We start from the raw sequence: 20,583 nt of genomic DNA, 5'->3' as shown, positions 1-20,583 counted from the left end.
AAAAACATTGTTCAAACAGGTAAGACCTCGGCATAATCTCATGGGGGTACCTCATTTTGATCATGTTTTACATTGTAAAGTAAATATTAAGTGGCTGTTTGACTGTGCCGTTGTTTTATCCCCAACATAATGCTGTTTTCACACACATCAATGTCTTCTCATCTATATCATGTTCTGTTAAATAATTAAGCCTATTTAAACTAACACAGACTTCTACTCAGCCAACAGAAAGAAGGCAGATGCCCGTAAAAGGAGCACACTTTTCTGACCGCCCTGCACACAGTTGCCTTACTCAAGTGCTCAACATCTCCGACATTGTACAAAAAACTTCAATTTGCAAGGAAACGCAGCGCAACACACAATATCTGCTGGGATGTGAGAGCATGACTACGATTGGTAATGTTGCAAATGTAAGGACGGATTAGGTTGTGTATGTAGATGATGGACTGTGACGTGAAACGGTACAGCTCAAAAAGATAATTGTCTGGAAATGCTAAAACATCTATGCGCAGTCTGATAACCATCTCCTGACGAATATTTAATTCTCTGCGCAGTAATGCTGCTCCTTCATCCACGGGATCGTTATCAAAGGGACATGCCATGTTAGTGAAAAAAGTCTCCACCTACTGTGCCTGATGGACTTCTAATATGCTGACTCTGATTTTTTTAATGATTTTTTAAAATGACAGACGGCAGAACTAGGCTACGCCAAAATGGTGAATGGTAAATGGACCTGCATTTGTATAGCGCCTTTCTAGTCATCTAGTGACCACTCAAAGCACTTTTTACACTACAAAACTCGCCTGCTGACTGAATGAATGAGGAAATCAAATGGAGTGTGTGGCTCTGAAAGTGGGCGGAGACAGAGAGAAACTCAAGGTTCATTGAGAAAAACCTGGTCCCGACCAGGTTAGGTTCATAGAGTCTGTTACCACGGTAACTGACCGAGAGCTTAAGTTACCTCTCTCTCTTTGAAACAGGCTAGAATTACCCCTCTTTCTCTGGTTTGAGTTACCTCCCTTTTGGAAACGGAAAACTCAGAGTTTCCCTCATTTCAGGGTTAACAGACTCTGAGTTTTCACTAAACCTGCTTTGTGAAACGGACCCCAGGTGTTAAATGTGTAGCTCAACATTACTATGTCCTGATCAATGAGCTTTGCCCTAAACTGAGTAGAGTCACTTTGTCATTGTGTTATTGTGCTGATGCCAACAGGATGCAGGTTAAAGACTGGAAAATACAAATAGTGAAAAACAGCTCTCATAAATATCATTGACAACGTGCTGCTACTTCAATAAAGATGTAGTGACTTCACCTCTTAAACTCTGCCAGCTCCACCAGTGGCTCCATCATCACTAACTCATGTTGTGCAGCCAAACACAAATCACTTATTTAAAGAATCATCAGGGTAAATTTAAGTTGAAATCAAGTGTTTAAAGCAGGGCTGTTCAATTACAAATTCAACTGGGCTGGATTTTAAACCAGAAAATGTTGATAGGCCAGACATTTTCAGCAGCAGGCAACCTATTGGAAACTTTTTTGTTTTAGCTATTGGTGATGACACATTTCGAAACAGGTGCAAATTACTGTAGTAAAAGTAGCAATGTTTTTAGTGTCACATTTGAAATAAAAAAAAAGTAGTCACATATCTGACAGAGGAACATCACATAATGCAGAAACAGAATAAAGAAGAGCTGTCAATGCACAGAAGCATAACAAGTGACATTAACAGTAACTAATAACACACACACACACACACACACACACACACACACTTCCTGACGTTTACCTTTAAGGTCAAGTGTTTATGAAAATCCACAGGACATAGTTTTATACAGTCTATGGCAGCAACAGTCATGTTTACAACAACAAAGTCACTATATAAACTCAATGATATCTCACTGGAAACAAACTTAACATGTCAATAAAATAAATATTACTCCTGACATCACAACACTGAGTTACGTTATATACGCATGAAGAACAGACATCAGTATCAGTCATTCATCCTGCTCTCTGTCCCACCTCTACTGAGGACACTCACTGTCCACAGGTAGGCTGTCTCAGGTACATTTTAAGATAAGTGACAAACTAAGTTAAACAGACTACATACACACAGCTTTCATTTTAGTTTGCTTTAACTATTTGCTATTGGTCCCACTAGTGTGATGTGCTTGTGTAAAATGTGATTGTAAACCATAACGGCAGTGAATGAGGGACAGAGCAGATTGAAATATGTCTTTCTACATGCTGAACACGTGTATTGATAAAGCACTGGCTTTTTACTGCTCAAGGTTTTATTGAGTCTGCAGCATGATGATACATGAAACCAAAACTTTACAAAGTAACAATGAAAGAGACGATAACAGTGGAGCTTATTAGTACTACAGTCTTGATTCATTTTGCCCCGGGCTGTTTAATACAGAGTCTCCACACCAATCCCTACTCAGCCACTCTGAGGTTGCTTCTGGTCCTGATATAGCCTGCAGGCCGCCAACTGAATAGGCCTGCTTTAAAGGTTAGGAATGAATTTTCAACTCAGTTTTTCTACTTAAATTAAAGTTATACTATGCAGGATTGTTGCTTACAGTTTGTAAACACACTTGCCAGTGAAAGTGAAAGTAAAAGCCAACCCCAGATTCATTCTTGTTTGGCATTTCTTCTCATTATATTTGTGTTTTCAGGTGTTGTATCTCTTTGATTCCTGCTGCTTTCAGTCTGGCATCTGGTCCCCACCTTTTTATAAAGCACTGAGCCCACCTAACACAGGCAGAGGGCAGAGTCTCTGCAGATAAATACACCAGCACACACTGAGAGTGGCTCATAAGCAAGGGCGGACTGGCCATCGGGAGTACCGGGAGATTTTCCAGTGGGCCGCTGGGTCAGTGTGGGCCAGTACAGCCGGAGGGAAAAAAAAAAAACAAAAAAAAAAAACCTGACCTCACCTGAGCGCTGTGGGGGTACACGCTCAGAAACTTCCCAAACACAGAAAATAAGAAGAAAGTAAGAAAACACAGGCAGAGGGCAGAGTCTCTGCAGATAAATACACCACCACACACTGAGAGTGGCTCATAAGTGATGATTGAGAGGGATTATTTCTGTATGAGTCTATACACTGTTTTTAAGGAAGATCCTGCAGAGTTTGTCTTTAAGGTTTCAGCTCCACATTGCTCTGCCACAGTCAATGGATTAAACCACTGAACAAGACAAATAGACTTCATTGTGGATCAGTATAATATCAGCCTGATGTCTGCAGTTTAGTGTCAACACAACTTTCACATCATAATAATCTCAGCACAGGAGTAAAAAATGGTGTCTGACCTCAGAGTCTCCAGTTTACAGTGTGGACTCTCCAGAAAATCACACAGCTGCTTCACTCCTGAATCCTGCAGGTCGTTGTAGCTCAGCTCCAGCTCTCTCAGATGGGAGGGGTTGGACTTCAGAGCTGAGGCCAGAGAAACACAGCTTTTCTTTGACAAACTGCAGTTCCACAGTCTGAATGAAGAATAAATGATGTAGATAAAAATCATTAATAAAACAATCAGATGTGTTCAGGTGTTAAATGTGTAGCTCAACATTACTATGTCCTGATCAATGAGCTTTGCCCTAAACTGAGTAGAGTGACTTTGTCATTGTGTTATTGTGGATCATCATGATGTCAGCCTTCTACAGACATCATCCAAATGTCACCACAACATTCATTCACCTATTCATATCAACACAGATTAACAACATGCTGCTGATCTCAGTCAAGTCTGTATTTAGAGGATCAATATCAAATCAGACACGTTGGACTAAAACACTGTTCATTCATTCATTTCTTACATGACCTTCATACTGTATTTGTATATGGAATAAAAAGGAGAGGGACACATTTGTTCAAGTTTGTTCAACAGCCACATGCACATTAAAAGAGTTATTGGTGGCAGTAAATATTCCTCCTGTCCATACTGAGTGTGAAGTGGTCTCTTCTTAACTCAGCTACACTGTAAGAAATGTCTTCATAAGTTCAGATCAAACTAATATGAAGCTTCAGCAGTCTGAGTTATCCAAATCAAGAGGCTGTGGACCAAAGTTACAGACTGTTTAGCACCAAACTCCCTCTTTGAGTTACTGTTCCTCCTCTGCAGCTCAACAAGAAAAACACTGTCAAACACTAAATACTGACTGTATCCAGGGAAGTGTTTTATGCAGAACATGATGATGTCACAGTGAAGTTGACGTTTGACCTTTTGGATATAAAATGTCATCATTCATTATATTATCCTGTTAGACATTAGTGTGAAGGTTTGTCATCATGAGCATATGAATTCTTACATTATGGCCAAAAACATATTTTGTGAGGTCACAGTGACCTTGACCTTTGACCAAATCTAATAATTTGATCTTTGAGTCCAGGTGGACGTTTGTGCCAAATCTGAAGAAATTCCCTTGAGGCATTCTTGAGATACCACTTTCACTAAAATGGGACGGACAGACGGACAGACAACCTGAAAACATAATGTCTCCAGTCACGGCTATCTCTGGCACAGAGGCATAAAACATAGAATGTAAAGTTTCAGCTTTAGAATAAATAACACACACTGACCATTATATGACGCTTGTCTTGAGTTATGCGGCTGTAAAACAGTGGACGTGTCATTTCCTATAAATTCTTCACAATAAAAGTCCCATGTTGTTTTGTTATTTTAGCTTTGTTTAGCTTTTATTGTGAAGCAGCCAAAGCAGAAAATATTGGGTTTTCATCTGCAGTGACTTCATACGAATCTTATCCGTCTGACAGCGAACATGAAACGGTAAAATAAGGCAGATATCTGAAAGTACAAACAGCAACGCAGGAGAGAAACTAAACTTCAAACCACAGAGATTCAGTTCAAAGATACAAAACTTGTGAACACACAGACACTTTGAAAACTCTGGGCTGCTGCACACACACCAGTTGAGCCTCAACACACGCTTGTTGGAGGGGGCGGAGCCTGTCAGCTTCAGCTCCACTAGTTTGGAGTCCACATGTGTCTGTCTTTGCTTTTAGGTGGATTACAATAAGAAATGACACGTTTGGAAGATTTTATTCCACTTACAGTGATGTAACCAGAGGCTGTTAACTCAAGTAACGTCACCTGTGTGGAGTCGAGGAGGAGGAGAGAAAGCATGGCAGCCCAGCGACAGGAAAACACAGTAAAGACTCTCACACTGAGCTCAAATCAAAGCAGTGCACATAAACAAGGTCAATAACATCAATAAAATATTTGCTTTCTTTCAGGGGTGGGGATCCCACTGATAGAGAAACACTTGATAGCAACTGGGATTGTTCCACAGCACATCAGTCAACACATGGATGCATAGGGAAACAGGAGCCAGTGAATGCTTGTCATTTAGAAATGAGATCACATAGCCGTATGAATCCAGATCATTAATGGTGCAGTCCTAATGGGCGTGTGAGTGTGAAAGAATATCAACCTGTCCTTAAAGTCCAAGATGTTTCCAGTGCAGACTATTTATTTGCTTATTGTTGCAGTCTAAAGGTCTGTGACTTCAAATGATTATGTAGCGTTAACATGAAAACAAAGAAACCTCAGAACCTCAGGAATCTTAAATTCTGTTTGGATAAATCTCAAACTTGATGGTGTCTAAATGTTCTAAATCATCATTTCTCTGCCTTTCATAACCAACTGTTCAGCCATTTGGAAAGACACAACATTTCTGAAAACACTGAAAGCTTTATAACCTCAGTCAAGGATTTATATTATATATATCCAAAAACAAACAAACAAACACCTACATAAGCAAGTGAACTGACCTCAGAGTCTCCAGTCTACAGTTTGGACTCTCCAGTCCAGCACACAGCTGCTTCACTGCTGAATCCTGCAGGTCGTTGATACTCAGGTCCAGCTCTCTCAGATGGGAGGGGTTGGACTTCAGAGCTGAGGCCACGACTTCACAGTCAGTCTCTGAGAGTCCACATGAAGTAAATCTGACATGACACATATATTACAAAATCTGTTATTGTCAAAGAGACACTTTATATTTACTTTATGGATTTGATGATAAAACAGTTTGAAATATCCTGTTTTGATGGACTGAAAATAGTTAAGAATAAAAAAAGAACACAAAGAATTCAAACTAATTAAAAGCTGATTCATGACCAAATTACTGCCTGCGGTAGTGCGTGCTTCACCAGTCAAGTTACACTTACAGTTTACATCCATGTCTGTCCAGACTCATATGTGTCCATGACAGTAGACAATGATTCAAATATGGATGTTGCTGCAAAGAAGCTACTTATTCTAAAAACACAGGCGCTTCACACATCTTCAACCCGACAGCACAGAAGATCTATACAATCAGCACAGTTTCAAGATCAGTGTCACCAACTCAGTCTCTGACCAAATGTCTCCCCTTCTGTTCCTGAGATATGACGTTTAATAATGACCAGAGAAGTGTTTTATGCAGAACATGATGATGTCACAGTGAAGTTGTCCTTTGACCTTTTAGATATAAAATCTCATCACTTCATTATTTTATCCTGTTAGACATTCGTGTGAAGTTTTGTCATAATTAGTGAATGAATTCTTGAGTTATGGCCAAAAACACATTTTGTGAGGTCACAGTGATCTTGACCTTTGACCACCGAAATTTAATCAGTTCATTCTTAAGTCCAACTGGACGTTTGTGCCAAATGTAAAGAAATCCTCTCAAGGTGTTCTTGAGATGTCGTGGACAGACTGACAACCCAAAAACATGATGCCTCTGGCCACAACTGTCGCCGGCGCCGAGGCATGAAAAAAGAGATAGCAACAACTGGATAAAAGCAGTTTTTAGGACTTCAGAAATCTCCTTTGGCAAATGATACAGATCTTATTTTACATTTTTAAGCATAGTGGTGAATAAACTCAGGTATTATCTGCACGTCTGATTCTATAAAACACCTTACACAATCTGCTTTCACTCAGAACCATCAAATACTGCCATACTGTGATGAAATGCTGCTGTGATTAAACCTCAACAACAACCTCTGAAGTCCATCATTTGTTTTATCAGGTTCACCTCCATCACACAAAGGTGAAAAACAGTAAAATATTAAATGATTATAAATAAATAGAAGAACTGTGTTGATGAACTCAACAGCTATAAACACAACCAACTGAAACATCTACATGTTTTGCACTCACAGCATTTGAAACAGCTCAAGAACATCTGTGACAAAATACAACAGACACATCATTTGAACATTTTATGAATAATAAGAATTTCACAGTGTGTATATTTGAAGAATTAAACTACTAATCTACAATGATTTATGATGTTAATCACATCTGGACTTACCGAGCCTTTCTGCAGTTCCTCACAGCTGGAATCAGTCTATGTCGTCCAGCACTTGTTGTGTTGTATTTGTCCACCTCCAACTCATCCAGAACCTCCTCTGACATCTGCAGCATGTAGGCCAGAGCTGAGCAGTGGATCTCTGAGAGTTTCTTCTCTGATCTGTTCTCTGACTTCAGGAACTCTTGGATCTCCTGATGTACTGAGAGGTCGTTCATCTCCAGCAGACAGTGGAAGATGTTGATGCTTCTGTCAGGAGAGATCTTGTTCATGTTCATCTTCTTCAGGTTGTTGATGGCTCTCTGGATGATTTCTGGACTGTTGTCTGTCCGACCCAAAAGGCCTCCTAACAGTCTCTGGTTGGACTCCAGAGAGAGGCCATGAAGGAAGCGGACAAACAGATCCAGGTGACCATTTTTACTTTGGAGGGATTTCTCCATGGCTTTCTGTAAGAAGACACTAAGGGATCTGTATTTATTCCGGTCTCTCCCCAGGAAGTCCTCCAGTACCTTTGTGTTCCTGTTGGTGAAACAGTGGAACAGGTAGACTGCAGCCAGAAACTCCTGAACGCTCAGATGAACGAAGGAGTAGACTGTTTTCTGGAAGATCACAGACTCTCTTTTGAAGATCTCTGTACAAACTCCTGAGTACACCGAGGCCTCTGTGACATCAAGACCACAGCGCTCCAGGTCTTCTTGGTAGAACATGATGTTTCCTTTCTCCAGATGTTCAAACGCCAGCCTCCCCAGCTTCAGAAGAACGTCCCTGTCAGCCTTTGTCAGCTCCTGTGGACTGGTCTCATGTCCCTCATCATACTTGTGCTTCTTCCTCTTTGTCTGAACCAGCAGGAAGTGTGAGTACAGGTCAGTCAGGGTCTTGGGCAGCTCTCCTCTCTGCTCTGTAGTCAACATGTGATCCAGAACTGTAGCAGTGATCCAGCAGAAGACTGGGATTAGACACATGATGTGGAGGCTCCTGGATGTCTTCATGTGTGAGATGATTCTGCTGGACCGCTCTTCATCACTGACTCTCCTCCTGAAGTACTCCTCCTTCTGGGCGTCAGTGAAGCCTCGTCTTCTGTTACCCTGTCAACACATGCAGGAGGGATCTGATTGGCTGCTGCAGGTCGGAAGTTATCCAGACCAGAGCCGAGGAAGCAGCTTCCGGATGAGGTTTGTCAACAGCACGTTGACTGATGACTTCTGTGTGACATCAGTCACAACCTCATTGTTGTGGAAATCCAGAGACAGTCTGCTTTCATCCAGGCCGTCAAAGATGAACAGAACTTTACAGACAGCGAGCTCCTCTGCTGTGACCTTCTGTAATGTTGGATGGAAAACACAGCAGAGTGAAGACTGAACTTCTCATCTCTGATCAAGTTCAGCTCCTGAGCGAAAGCAGAATCACCACACTGACATCTTGGTTTTCCAAACCCTCGGCCCAGTCAGAGTGAACTTCTGCACTGTGAAGGTTTTCCAACGCCAGCGGCGCCGTTGGTCAGAACCACTCTGATGTGTTTCTGTTGCTCAGGTAAGGCTTTAAAGAGGTGCTGACACTTGATTGGAGTGTCATGGAGGGTCTTCTTCGTGGAAGCTCTCTCAAGCTGCTTCACCTCATGTTGGGTATTAACCTCTTCACTCTGTCCCTCTGTGATGTAGAGCTCAGTGTAGATCCTGTTGAGGAGGCTTTCACTTCCTGTTTCATCACTTCCTTCAGTCACACGTTCACATCTCCTCCTCACACTGATCTTATGTTCATCTAAAACCTCCTGCAGACCACTGTCTGCTGAAAGAGAAGGAAACATGAGAGACTAAAGAAATAAATCTAAAATCTTAAGATTATATTGTTGATCGACGTTAAAACAAGTAACATGAAAAAATGAAGGTTTTATACATTAGTTTTATAAAATCTTTCATGTCTACACTTTACAACACAAATAAACCAAGAAGAATCCTGTTTTCAGACATGATGACATCAGCAGACAGATGTACAGTCTTACTTTGTACAGTGCTGGTCTGACTGGCTGTCTGCAGTCCAGCTCTTGTTCTGGATCTGTCTCCACACTGGGGACAGGAGGAGTCTCCTGATGAAGCAGACTGGTCCCAGTATGAGCTGATGCACTGTCTGCAGAACCAGTGTCCACAGCTGGTAGAGACTGGATCCTTCAGGACGTCCTGACACAAACTACAGCAGGACGGCTGCTCCTCCACAGAAACATGACTCCTCTTCTTCCCTCTGTGGAGATGAGCACATTATTTAGATCTCGTCCTGCAAACTGTGCTGAAAATTAGTTGCTTTATTCACACACTCAGTCACAGGCACTTCAAATATCTCATGGTGGAGCTTCATGAAAACCTCCTGAGTAATGTTGTGCTCCACTGTGAGACGACTTTCAAAAGGCAAAAAGCTCCCTCATGTTTTTCAACAGGCTCTTACTTTGTGTCTGAGGGTCCAGGTTCATTACTGAAGACTAGAGGCTCATGTTTGGACCAGTCACTCTTCATAGACAGACAGCTGGGTACTGGAGACTCTGCTCTCTGTCTGTGGAAACAACAAATGTTTGACACATATTATTAGTCCTTGTAAAGACCAGGTTCAAACAGTATCATCGTTGGCGCTGCCTGTGTTTTACCCACCAGCAACTACGTGTCTCCTTTATCTGAACACCCTTGTAAATATACAGATAATTTAGTTTCCTTCTTATTTCTTCTCTCAGTGCTGCTCTTATATACTGTGTTCTATTTAACTGCATATTTTATTGTTATATTCTATTTTCAGTAGATAGCCAAATTTAAAGGACTCTGATCAGGGCCAAATAGCAGTCAGGACATCCCCGATGACTGAATAAAACAATACCTCATGTCATTATAAAAACAGTGTTGTGGTGTAGATTATCAGATAATAATAAAAACAGAATCATTTTCAGGTCAGTTTACAGTAGAAACAGTCTCTTACTTTGTGTCTGAAGGTCCAGGTCCATTACTGAAGTTTCGAGGAAGACCTTTACTGTGGTCACGCTTCAGAGACAGCTGACAGCTGGACACTGGAGACTCTGATCTGTCCCCGTCTGCCTCCAAATCAGCCATCTTCCCAAATCTGAGAGAACTGTAACACACATACACAGTGTGATGAAGTCAGTAACTTCTTATTTATAGGACATGATTACATATTGGCTGGGTATTTCTATGACATACAGTAGGGGAGAGCGGGGTCAGCTGGGACACTTTTGTACTGACACTAAATAACCTTTGATTACTCACAGACTACTTGAACAGTAATGAAAATAATTTGATCTCCGAACAGATACAGGCGTCTGCTAACAATTTATCAGGTTTTTAGAGCCCAACCCAAACGTGAAAGGCACAGTTTAGTTAAATGTACAAGGAGTGCATTTTCCCAAAGTTCTGACTCCCTGGGACAGTTGGGACACCGTGTTCTGGGCTGGGCTTTAAATATATATAAGCTGGACTTACAGTTTACATCCATGTCAGTGAAAACAAGCTTCACACACAGAAGATCTATAAAATCAGCAGTTTCAAGATCAGTGTCACCAACTCAGTCTCTGACCAAATGTCTCCCCTTCTGTTCCTGAGATATGACGTTTAATAATGACCAGAGAAGTGTTTTATGCAGAACATGATGATGTCACAGTGAAGTTGACCTTTGACCTTTTGGATATTAAATGTCTTCAGGAAACTGTCAGACTTGACCGCAGCTTTTGTCAATAGGCTCGTTGGAGATGACCTGCACCTCGCCTGGAGAGTAGACGAGATCAGAGCTGCAGCAGGAGGCGGTGACAAAAAGCTGCAGTCAAGTCTGACAGTTTCTTGACAGTTTCCAGCAGCCTTCAGTCTGTACAGGAAGTCACAGAAACACTCACATCCTGTCAGATATGATGGTGATTTATTCAAATATAATCAGACTCATATATCAGTTTGTTCTCAGTCTCCAGTTGTTTTAATTCTGATAGATTGATTTATTAAAATCTAACCAAAACTCACTCTAACAAAGAGCAGGGAGAGCTGACTGTACACTCAACATCTTCCTCTGCAACAAAACTGCGCCACAACCCCTCGGCAGAGTCCCCCTTTTCTCTCTGTGTGTCTATAAACTAGAGCTTTTCACTGTGATGCACATTCAAAGAGTTGACACAAGCGCGCGCCCGAAGCACCGGAGCGCGCAGATCCAGCCTCGCGTTTAACAGGAAAAGCCTGGTTGTAAAAACAGCGTCAGATGATGGTGGTGGTAAAAGCAAGTGTGATGATGAAGCTGTGAAGATGTGGCACTGACCCAACCGACCCTACTCTCCCCTAGAACACACTAAACAATGAATAAACATCAACACTCACCGTGTCTCACACGACCTGTCTTCCTCTCACTGCTCTGTGCACTTTAAAATGGAGTCTGAACACACCACTGACTTTACACTTTCACTTTTTGTTGTTCCTCTCTGTTGGCACCTCCCCCCCTTTGACTCATGGGAAATTATTTATTGACAGTAACACAGAGACTTGAGACTCTGCTTAGAGTTTCTGCTCTGCTTATTTTATGGACTCTGTTGCTTTGCTTTCATCTTTAATAAACCAAATCTACCAACACAGAAGCTCAACGATGTGCTGATGTGGACGGGGCCACTTTAAAGAATCACTATCAGTGTAAGTGTAGGTTATATCTGAATATTTGCTCTGCTTTACCTCACACATGAACCAATCGACTCTGCAGCAGAGCAGCAGCTCAGTGATCTGCTCAGTTACATTTCTGTTTCTGTCAGTGGAGTCTGGTGGCTTTGATATAATGGCTTCAGTTCCACATGTCTGTGTGACAGCAGGGTAAAGTGGTGAAAACACTCTAAATATAGCGCACACTTAAACTGCTATAGATGTTTTGTGGGCCTTTCTCGGTGGTTAAAAACTAATAACTGAGGCAGAGTTTGTTTAGCGCAGTCGGTTTGATTCATGGACGTGACACGAGGATGTCATCATGTCATCATGTCAATATGGACCAAAGTCTCTGAGGAATGTTTCCAGCTCCTTGTTGAGTCTATGACACCAAGAATTAAATGCAGCTCTGAAGGCAAGTGGCCGGTGTGTATATAGCTATGTAGATATGTGTGAATGTATTTGTACAGCATGATGTAGTTTGTCATAAGATCCCTGTAGTTCTGACTCACTATGCTGATGTTTATAGTATTTGCTTTTGTCTTGTTTCAGTGTTTTTACCGGTTTAAATCACCTGGTCCATTTGTTCTGGAGAGGAAGAGACCTCTGTGGATAATATGGCTCACGGTAAAAACCTCATCAACAATGAACACTGAAGGAATTCTAACTGAGAGAAGTTTCAGCTGGTTGCAATCTGCAATCATCACCGCTATAGACACATTTATGTCTTTAACACTGAAGCTTTAAGATTAAAACTCAAAGAAAAACTTCAGATGTACTCACAAGTCTGTTGTGGTCTGGCTGTGTCACAGGATGCTGTGTAAGAAAATAAAACACAATGTGAATGGAACTGAAGTAATAAAATCAGCAAACAAACTGAGCCTGACAAACTCAAATTGATCATCAAAGAGTAAATGAATGTAGTCAGTGAACATTATTCCTCACTATGATAAGAACACCACTAAACTTGTAGCCACACGTGGCAGCAGCTGTCTGGAGGACGGTGTTTTTAGTTTAACATGAGCAAATCCTTTGTTCCTTTTTTCTATGTGTGCTCACAATGTCCAAAAAAGCACAAAAGCAGAACATGTGAAGAGTCTGCACACTGCTCCCATTAACATATAGGTCTATTTCATAACATCAAGTGACGTTTCAAGTGTCAAACTCTGGAGACAAAGAATACACACACCTTCAAATACCTACGAGGCCAGGTCACCTGACTGGTCACCTGACTGCTCACCTGGTCCTGGTCTGGTGGGGAGTTATGAAGCACATGCACCCTCAGGTGTGGGGAGTCTGCTTTCTGGCGCCAGTAAGCCTGTAACAAACATTCAAATATTCAGTAATGCATTCATACAAGTCAAGTTTAGGAACTATCATCATTCATTTTTAGGCAACTGCATTTCAAATGTTGCCTCAAACTCACCTTTATCCACAACCTTGGTAAATTAATTCAGTATGACAGTTACAATTCAAACATATGCAGTTTAATTATTTGGTGTGCTGCCTCTGATGGCCTTTGAACATGTAGACTACAGTAGCTACAGGAAGTAGGAGGGACAGGACTTGTTATTAGCATTTAGCTCCACTAGATGGCGCCACAGAGCCATTAAACTGCAGCAGGATCTCAGACGGAGTTTTTCAACAGGTTGATAAACTGAACTACATCAACAGGGATCTTTATAACTATGTGACTACTGAATAAAAGATAGAAGTGACACCATCCAACCTGCTGTTCCTCATCAGTCTGTGAAGATACAGACATGTTTGATGTCATTTGGAGAGAGAGGGGTGGAGCATTGAAACAGCAGGTAAAAACTGACGGGGACTGTGCCACCATTCTCTGCTGCGTGTGACACTGACTATGACCTGGAACATCCAGATAATATATTTTGGATTCATAAGGTAACAAGGAGAAAACGTCAGTGAGGTTTATTCACTGTAAGCAGCAGTTTTTGATCCCATGTGTTTCCCTGTGAGAAGTCAGACAAGCTGTTTGCTGTGTGCTGTTTGTAGTCCGTAGGTTTTACTGTTGCCATAGACACGTTTCCAGTAATGGCCGTCTAAAAAAACCCTCAACAAATAATACTTATAATTATCATAAATGTCTTTTATTATTTGTCTCACGTCTTGTCACAATGTCCACATTCTGATGAAGAACAGGAAGTCGCCATCTTAAATACCCATGATGCCGGCACACGTCATGTGACATCATCAAATAAAAGTAAAGAATACATTATATATTACATGTATTCATCAATAACAGTCAGTTCATCAGAGATTACTAAAGAGATTGACACTAGAACCATCTGTGTGCACAGTTTTAGGAGCTGTTTTTACATGTTTTGCATTTTCTAATTGCATTTTTAACATCATTTTGGTTGGAGGTCTAATGGTACATGTATGTATTTGTCCAAAACTCTTTAGTTTTTCTGTCTTCTTTGGTTTAGTGTGCCGGCAATAATGAAGCGTCACTATCATGTGATCAAAGTAATTACTGTTAAATTAGGCTAATACACTCCAATAAGGTCCACGTCTTAGCATGTGTGGAACGTAAGTAACAGAGACGAGAAAGTTCACAGGACAGAGAGTGGTGGATGGTGCAGACCGTGTTCATTTGAAGTTAGTTCAAGTTATTTCTCTGGAAACACAAACATTTTATTAGGGATGCATGATAATATGGGCACATCATCAGTACTGCTCCATATTGGCTTTAAAATGAACTATTTGAATCGGCCAACATGCTTTTTTATTTTGCACGATGAATGAATATCACATACGTTGAAGAGTACTGTATTTCATGTCTCCATCTGCTGGTGGGCCGTCACTATAAGAGCACACATGTATAATATGATGTTAATTCCACCACAGAAGAGACTTGATGATCACTAAAATTAGCTGCTGAAGAGTGGATCGCTATCGGTTATCGGTCAAATGAGTTGTTACATATCGACATATCCGATATCGGCAAAAAAATCCAATATTGTGCATCCCTATCTTGAATGCATATACAAGGCTTCAGCCCTGCTAAAATATTCTTGTTTTACAGTTTTGATGCCTCCTCATGGGCGATAGCTGCGGCCAGAAGCATTATGTTTTTGGGTTGTCCTTCCATACGTCTGTCTGTACCAGCATGTGTCCGTCAGTCCCATCCTTGTGAACATAATATCTCAAGAATGCCTGAAGGGAGTGCCCTCAAATTTGGCACAAACGTCCACTTGGACTCATTAATTAATGAATTAGAATTAGTTGGTCAAAGGTCAAAGGTCACTGTGACCTTACAAAACATATTTTTGGCCATAACTAAAAAAATTCTCAAGATAATTACGGAAAAAATTTCACACGAATGTCCGACAGGATAAAGTGATGATTTTTATATATCTTCAAAAGGTCAAAGGTCATGCCAGTGTCATGCAATCTGGGCAGTTAAGAAAACTCTCCCAGCAATCCGGGCTACCCTGCGTGACATCATCAGTCAGTCAAACCCACACCGGAGGATGAAGGCAAGAGCTATCAGTGCAGTCACTGATGAGAAGTTTGTTTTGCATCTCATTCTGTTCCAGGATGTTTTCACAACAACCAAATTCATGTCGGATCAGCTGCAGTCCCCCAATTTTGATCTTGTAGCAGCAGATGATCTGGCCCAGTCTGTAATCACTGCACTCTCAGAAAAGCGCGCAGAGGACACATGGAAAGAAATCCGAAAGCAAGCATAAGGCCTGTGTGGAAAGACAGGAATTGCAACACAGACGCCACCACGAGAGAGAAGACCGTCCCAAACTGCTCCACATCTGGAGGATTTTATTGTGGAGGCCCCGTTAGAAAGAGCACACATAGACGGCATGGACGACCTGAAAACGCACTCTTTCTATCCTGTTATAGACAGGTTGTTAATGGAGATGAAACGGTGCTTTTCAACAAATACAAATGATGTACTGAGAGGTGTGCCAGCCCTGTGTCCCAAACACACATCTCTCTGGACAAAACACGCATACTGCCCATGGCCTGTCATTATGGAATAAGTGAGGAGAACTTGTCTGCAGAGCTCCAGTTTGTTTGTGCCACAATAGGACGTATTGTATCTATAGATGCATTATTAGTGTCGGGGCAGGAAGTGCGTTTGGCTTTAAACATGGGAACATCAGTGTCAGTAACAGGGCCTGTGTTCTTTGAATCCATTTAACCTGAATCTAAGATCCACTTTCAGGCCAAAAACATTGATCCCACTGTTGGGCACAGAAGACAGCCCTTTAGACAGGAGGGATCATTCTTCTTTTTTTACATGATTCCTTAGAGGAAATATTAATGACCGTGTCCTTGAGTTGCTGCCTGTCCACAGCCGGTGTCCTCTATTTGGATGCGCGTCTCCCCTGTCTGCATTTCTTCGTCCTCTTCTGTCTGCTTTCCTGTGCTTGTATAAAAAAGAGGGATTGCTCGGTGGGATTTCAGAGTCCAATGTGAAGTCACTCTCCACAGAGGAGTCGTTGTGGCTGACCTGTTCTCTCCGATAGTTAGGCGTGTGTGGGTGCGCATTCCTGGTCCTCGGTGCACCCGTGCCTAATAGTGTAGTTTCAGATGTCTGGGATGAACACACACGTTTCTTGAACTCCCAATGGTAAATCTCGCTTCTCAAGTAATCCTCCGTGTCGCGTTTGTCCTTTTTCAGTTTGATGGAATGGAAGAGTGGACGTGTTTCACAATCTCAGCCTTCACTGTGCTTGCTTCCATCGCCACCTGATTGATAATGAGTAACATTAAATGGAGGAAGTCTTTATTGAAAAGCTCTCCTCATCATTTAATAAAGTTCTCATCTGATCTCCCTGTTGTTGGCTAATGCGTAAACCCCGAGGGACTTTCTTGTCTCTCCAGTATTGGCTCAAAGTTGAGCCATGCCTAAAGAGGCGTGTCTCTTTGCAGTCTCTCCAACGTTGCTTCTGCGTCTTGGAAGCCTCAGCGCCTTCCATACGGACAGCAGGGAACAAAATCCTTTTGGCATCTTCACAGGAGACTCAGACGTTGCTGCGCAGTTATCTGTCAGTGTTGATCTCTTGAAAAGAGCTCGTGGTAAAGCGTGAGAAAAAAAGGAATACTTGGCACATCTGTTTCCAAACAGGTGCGTAGGAGAGGGACGAGAAGAATACAACTTGTAGAAAAGACTCCCGCACACTGTCTCACTTGCAAAAATAATGATTTCAATGCTGCAACGTTTCAGTGACTAGACCTTCATCAGGCAAACAGCTGTGTAACAAAGAGAAGCCATTTTAAGTAGGAGTGGCTGTGAGTTTGACATTAGTCACATGACCCACGTGCAGTGGAAAGGCTAAATACCAAACATCAATTAGTGTAACAATCAACATTATACATAGAAAAAGAGGAATAAAGAAGTCAAATTAAAAACTGCTCAGTGACAATCTTAAACATCGCCCAACAAGTTGACATTAGATAGGTACGTTCTTGAGAATAAATGCTTAAGTCCTTATTGTTAACTTGCATTCTCTAAAAACATACATATCCAAATCTGGAAGGTACATTAAAAATGAAGCTATAGGGGTTGTTTACATCAAGAATAAGCATCAACACACAAATAGGAAACTTGATAATAAATGCAACAAGGCCTCCACAATGTCACAGAGTAAAGATGACGTCAGACAATAGTCACATTACACTCCGCCCTACCAAGGCTGTGTCCTATAAACTAAGTGGGTTCTGATCAAACATCTGACTTCAGTGCTGTTAACCCTTTGTTGAACAGAGAGCACCATCTAGTGGGCTCAGAAGATAAAGACAAAGCTTCATGAGGCTTCATTTGCTCATCACTACTTGTCGCCTACTTTACTTGAGTATTTCCATTTTCTGATACTTTATAGGCCACTTTTTACTCCACTACATCTCAGAGGGAAATACTGGACTTTTTACTCCACTATATTTATTTGAGAACTTCAGTTACTTTGTAGATTATTAATACAAAATACCATCAACTAATAAATGATATTATTAGAGATTAAACTACGCAGCAGTTTATAAAGTCATTAAAATGAGCTCCATCTTTACCAGCTGCAACATTAAAGTGATGAACACATGAATGCATCAATAATTATAATCCATAATATAAATGGAGAATTCTGCATAATGAGCTCTTTAACTTCTGGTACTTTAAGTGTATTTTGATGCTGATACTTTTGTACTTTTACTCTTGTAACATTTTGAATAAAGAACCAGCAATGGAGTATTTTTATAGTGTGGATATACTATTTTCACTTACAGTAAAAGATGTGAATACTGTGAGCACTGGAAATATGGAACAGTATTCTGATGATTTAATGCTAAAATGTGGGTGCACCGTCATGAAACCAAAAACGTAAAGTTCTTCTTTTTGGATTGGAACGTCAGTTAATGTTTAAGGAGCATCAAATTATCTCCATCTACTGGTGACTGAAAGTAACTACAACAACACCGTGTTTAAAACACACAATAACAACAAAGTACAACAGCTGACAAAAGTCCTTTTGTAGCATTTATTTGAATCACCTCACTATTATACAGCATACACAGACACACACAGACACACAGACACACACACACACACACACACACACACACACACACACACACACACAAACAAGCACACACACACACACACACACACACACAGATGCTGCTGCTTCAACGTCTCTGGATCATCTGAACACAGCTGATCCTCTCAACACATCCACCGTCCTGTTTACCATATCGAAGTTGACCTCCATCTGATGAGAGAAGAAGACAAGAGAAGTTATAAACCAGCTGTCAGTCAGTGATGCAGCACATCCAGTATAAAGACCAGTAGGGACTTCCTGTTCAGAGCAGAGTGGAGCGGCTGTGTAGCGTAGTCGGCTTCCTTCCAGCTCTCATGTTAACGTGCTGGAGTGAACACACTGAGCTGGAAGCTCACAGACCTGCAGAGACTTTGGGCATCAAGTCTGTTTACTCTGCAGATTTCACTCAAGTACACAGTGTAAATAAACTGCTGAGAGTCCTGAACGCATCATGGCTGCACAAACAGAGGGATTCACTTTAATGATGGATTTACTGAGTCTATTAGAACAAATGACTGATGGACAGATATATCATGTTAAATGTTCTACATGTTCATCCAAAGACTGAACAACAACACATCAGCTGTGATTACTGGACTTCAGCAGAGGTTCTGCTCTGTATAAAGAACACATGGTTACGAAATGTAATGATGGTTACGTGCCTGGAGCGGTTGAGCATGTGAAGAAATCTTAGCTTAAGTAGAAAAACCTGCTGAACACGGTATTCAGAACAGTCAGAAGTCTGAGGTTTTTGTTCACAGGGATTACTTTTACATACATTTACCTCATTATCTGAAACTTTGGCGACATTTAATACGAACATCCTTCATTGTCACACACACATGCGCGTGCACACACACACACACACACACACACACACACACACACACACACACACACACAGAAACAGGAAAGCATAACAGGTCCCATGTTACCAAGCTCAGATTTGATGGTGTGACAGTTTGATGAAGGAGGACAGCTGTCTCTATACATGTTGTTATGCTGTCAGCCGTAATCCAGCTTCACTTCCTGTAGACATGAACACAACAACAGTCGTCTTCACATCAACTTAAACACATGATCTCAACAAGCTTTTCTCTGATCTGATAGGCTGACTGTTCTCTCTGTCTGTCTCTCTGTCCTCTCCTGAAGACTGTCACAATTCCCCTCTTTGAGCCACTGAGAAGGTCTGAGGTTTACGGGAAGTACTGGATCTTTGCTCTGATACTAACTGTGTTTAATATAATACTGCTGAAACCAGCATGGACCCACTCCAACCCTCTACTGACCTCAGAGTCTCCAGTTTACAGTGTGGACTCTCCTTCAGATCACACAGCAGCTTCACATCTGAATCCTGCAACTTGTTGTAGCTCAGGTCCAGCTCTCTCAGATGGGAGGGGTTGGACTTCAGAGCTGAGGCCAGTGAAACACAGCTGGTCTCTGACAAACTGCACCAACTCAATCTGAATGAAGAATAAATGATGTAGATAAAAATCATTAATAATACAATCAGATGTGTTCAGGTGTTAAATGTGTAGCTCAACATTACTATGTCCTGATCAATGAGCTTTGCCCTAAACTGAGTAGAGTCACTTTGTCATTGTGTTATTGTGCTGATCCCAACAGGATGCAGGTTAAAGACTGGAAAATACCAAAAGTGAAAAACAGCTCTCATAAATATCATTGACAACGTGCTGCTACTTCAATAAAGATGTAGTGACTTCACCTCTTAATCTCTGCCAGCTCCACCAGTGGCTCCATCATCACTAACTCATGTTGTGCAGCCAAACACAAATCGCTTATTTAAAGAATCATCAGGGTAAATTTAAGTTGAAATCAAGTGTTTAAAGCAGGGCTGTTCAATTACAAATTCAACTGGGCCGGATTTTAAACCAGAAAATGTTGATGGGCCAGACATTTTCAGTCCACAGGTAGGCTGTCTCAGGTACATTTTAAGATAAGTGACAAACTAAGTTAAAGCCACTACAAGGAACTTTCATTTTGAGTTGATTTTGGCGACCCTGTGGAC

General features: G+C 41.4%; 1 protein-coding gene across 1 annotated transcript in view; it reads right to left on the bottom strand.

The window, feature by feature from the left end:
* Positions 1–20,583, bottom strand: part of LOC125883533 (NACHT, LRR and PYD domains-containing protein 12-like) — a 184,303-nt gene that overhangs the window by 141,666 nt on the left and 22,054 nt on the right. Inside the window, 1 exon segment of the mRNA XM_049567874.1 lies at positions 19,844–20,017. Coding sequence (XP_049423831.1) covers positions 19,844–20,017 — 174 coding nt within the window.

Source organism: Epinephelus fuscoguttatus, linkage group LG23 (assembly GCF_011397635.1).
Source record: "Epinephelus fuscoguttatus linkage group LG23, E.fuscoguttatus.final_Chr_v1".
Lineage (NCBI taxonomy): Eukaryota > Metazoa > Chordata > Actinopteri > Perciformes > Serranidae > Epinephelus > Epinephelus fuscoguttatus.
Note: the sequence above shows the minus strand (reverse complement) of the source record. Positions and strands in the feature narration are given on the sequence as shown.